This window comes from Haliaeetus leucocephalus, unplaced genomic scaffold (genome assembly GCF_000737465.1).
Source record: "Haliaeetus leucocephalus isolate CR32 unplaced genomic scaffold, Haliaeetus_leucocephalus-4.0 Scaffold165, whole genome shotgun sequence".
NCBI lineage: Eukaryota > Metazoa > Chordata > Aves > Accipitriformes > Accipitridae > Haliaeetus > Haliaeetus leucocephalus.
Genome location: NW_010972601.1, coordinates 1,867,564 through 1,870,690, shown reverse-complemented (window position 1 = coordinate 1,870,690; position 3,127 = coordinate 1,867,564). Strand labels below are relative to the sequence as shown.

The 3,127-nt window shown below is 67.1% G+C and overlaps 1 protein-coding gene across 1 annotated transcript in view; it reads left to right on the top strand.

The window, feature by feature from the left end:
- SMTN (smoothelin) overlaps positions 1-3,127 on the top strand; it is a 17,668-nt gene that overhangs the window by 5,885 nt on the left and 8,656 nt on the right. The window contains exon 10 of the mRNA XM_010563397.1: positions 1,038-1,141. Within this exon, the coding sequence (XP_010561699.1) occupies positions 1,038-1,141 (104 nt within the window). The remainder of the gene's footprint in view (positions 1-1,037; positions 1,142-3,127) is intronic.

Here is a 3,127-nt window from a genome sequence, read left to right as displayed (position 1 = left end):
GCGTCCGTCGGGAGGCTGCGTGGGGCAGGCGGGCACCGTGGGGATGATGGGCACGAGTGGGCGTCGCTCGGGGAGGTGGGGCTGGGAAAGGTGGGCAGGTGGTGGGCACTGTGGGGGCAACGGGCCCCCGCAGGTAGGCAAGGCCGGCAGGGCCGTAAGCACGGTGGGACAGTGCACCCAATGGGACGATGCGCACAGTCAGGCAGTGGAGCAAATGGGTGCCAGTGGGCAGCTGGGCGCTGACAGGGTGGTGGGCGCTAGTGAGCAGGTGGAAACCAGCAGGCAGATGGGCAGCAGTGGGCAGGTGGGTAGCGATAGGCCAGGCAGGCACTGGTGGGACACGTCAGCAGCAGCAGTGGCATTTGGGTGCTGGCGGCCCCAGAGGCTGAGCATGGGCACTGCCAGAGGAACAGAGGCCATGGGCAGGAGCATGCCCAGCAGCCCTCACCCTTTGGCAGGGATGCTCAGCCTGCCCAGGGCATCTCAATACCGGGAGGCTGTCTGGCCCTGCAGCCTGTCCTCATCCCCACTCTCCTGCCACGCTCATGCCCGGGGTCCTTCTCCAACCCCCTGCCCTATCCCCACAGCGCTGCCCCATTCTCTGCTCCATGTTCACAGTCTGTCCCCACTGATCTGCTGGTCCAGGGGAGTCCATGGTGTCCTGCTCCATCCCATCCCCACTGCTGTGTGGTGTCTGATCCAGCCCTGCCCCTGATCCAGCCCTGCCTGCCTGCAGACATGGCTGGCTTAGGGTGCTCCTGGGGCCATCCCTCACGCCAGGAGGTCTTGGCTCCAGCTGGAGCGCAGCGGAAAGTGCCCTTCCTTGGCGAGGAGGATGAGCCAGGGTGGCGAGGGGGGCCTGGCTTCCTTGTCCCTTGGCTGTCCCCAGAGCCCGTCCCCTGTGCCAGAGCTCGGTGCCCACCGCTGAGGCAGGATGCGTGCAGCAGCCAGGCAGCCCGGCAGGAGCCGCTCCCCAGGTGCAGGGCTGAGCCTGCCGGGCTGGGGCAAACCCCGCATGCCTCTTGATCCTCTTGCAGAGGTGACCCTTGGGCTGCGGAGCACCCCCATCCGCATCACCACCATCCCCAGCAGCGTCAGCAGCGTCAGCAGCGTCTGCAGCATCAGCAGCAATGTCACCAAGGTGAGTGCCCAGAAGGGCTGGGTGCCATGGGGCCATGCCCCACTTGGACATGGCCTGGGGCCTCCTGGGCCTGGGATGGGGAGTGATGATCAGGGTGGGTGGGTTGGTGCTGGCAGCATGGTCCAGAGGCTCTGGCTGGTTTTTTGGTTTTGTTTGGGGTTTTTTTGTTTTGTTTTGTTTTGTTTTGTTTTTTTACAAAGAGACCCTGGGGTCTACGCATTGAGGCACAGCCCCAAGCCATGTGAGCCCCCTGGACCGTGCCACCGTGTATGCCAACACTTGGGGACTGGGGGGGAAGTGGGCTGGAAGCTTTTTGTGGATCTCCCTCTGTTTTAAGTACCTTTTAGCGTGGCAGCAGCTCAGGGAATAACCCATTGCCACCCACCCCTCTGTTTTCCCTCCTGGGAATGGACCTTGACTGTGGTGCTGGGGACCCTGCCCGGGGAGGGCTCCCCAAGGGTCTCTGACCCACTCGGGAGCTGTGGGCTGGGGTTCTGCCTCCTCCTGCTTTGCAATCCCAAGCCAACAACACAGCAGCAGCCCCAGCCCGCCTGGCCCGGGAGGGATTCTTGGGTACGACTGGAAAAAAGAAGAAAAAATCCTTCTGCTCTGTTTTGGGGGGAGAGCGGGATGAGGTGCTCCCCAGGTGCTGGGGGTGGCGGGGCTGGGTGCGCACAGGAGGCAGCCCCACGCGCGCAGCCCTTCAAGTGCTTTTATCTGCTCCTGGCCATCTAGGGTAATGCGAGGCGCTCGCGCACACGGCCTTGGCAGGGGCCGGGATGTCAACTGCAGCACTGCGTCGCTCGTGGCCCTGCACGCGCCAAGCTGCCTCTGCGGGCATGGCACTGCTGGTGGCCACGGCACCAGTGGCTCACTCCGTCCTCGGCTTAGCCTTGCCGGCGTGAAGCAGGCAGTGCCCGCAGGCTGGCAGGGCTGCACTCAAATGCTGCCTGCGCTAGGTGGCAGGTCCGGCTGCCCAAGGCAGCTTGCTGCCTGCAGAGGGGTGACTTCCCCGTGCTAATGCGCTTGGGCAGGCTTGGCCCGAGCAGCCCGTCAGCTCTCATTAAGGTATTAGCGGCACTGGCCGGCAGGGTCGGGGGCTTGGGACCCATCGGCTGCCCGGCAGGAGACGCAGCCTCCAGGTGTGCTCCCGGTGGGCAGGGAGGGGGAGGAGGCGGCAGCGGTGCCGGCAGCCCCACCAGGTAGGGCTTGGTTGGAGGGACTGGTGGGGTGCAGGGATCTGGGGACAGTGACGGTGGCTGCTGCAGTGTGTCCTCTTGCTGGTGGGGTGCTGCCTGTGCCCACTGTGCAGGGGCCTGCTCCCCCTGGGGCATCCATCAGGCGGCACAGGTGGGACGGAGGGCCCCAAAAGTCACGGCTGGTGGTGAGGGCCCTCAAACCGGCACCAGCCTGGGGCCGGAGATGTCGGTGTGTTGTGGGTGATGCCAGCCAGGAGCGGGAGGGCACTCGGGCAAGAGTGCGTGGGTGGTCCCCGGCCCTGGAAGCGCACCCAGCACGGCAACGGTCTGGGGCTGATCCCGCATGGGGCCTCCACCCCACCCGCCATGCTGCACGGCCCCCCCAGGCTGGCGTTGCAGGCACCGGCAGCCCCCCGGGGCTGGGGGGCTGCTCGGCAGGCCTCCCCCTTGCCAAGCCACCTGGTCCCGGGGCTGGAAACGCTGCCAAATGTCGGCGCTTGCCTCGGCACCCCTGCGCGGGACCCCCGGCCACTGTGACAAGAATAGCCCAGCGGGCTCGGAGCTGGGCCAGGCCGGCCTCCAGCCGGGGGTGGTGCCCCCCGGCGCCCCTATAAAGGGCAGAGGACAGCTGAGCGGGGCTCGCCGCGGCGCCTGCCGGCACCGGTGCTGCCGCCATGCCGGGGGTCAGCCTGGAGGGGCTGGCGCAGGCCGGGGCGGCCGAGCTGGCGGAGCTGCGGCGGGAGCTGGGGGCTTTCCGGGGGGCCGTGGAGGGGCAGCTGGAGCAGGC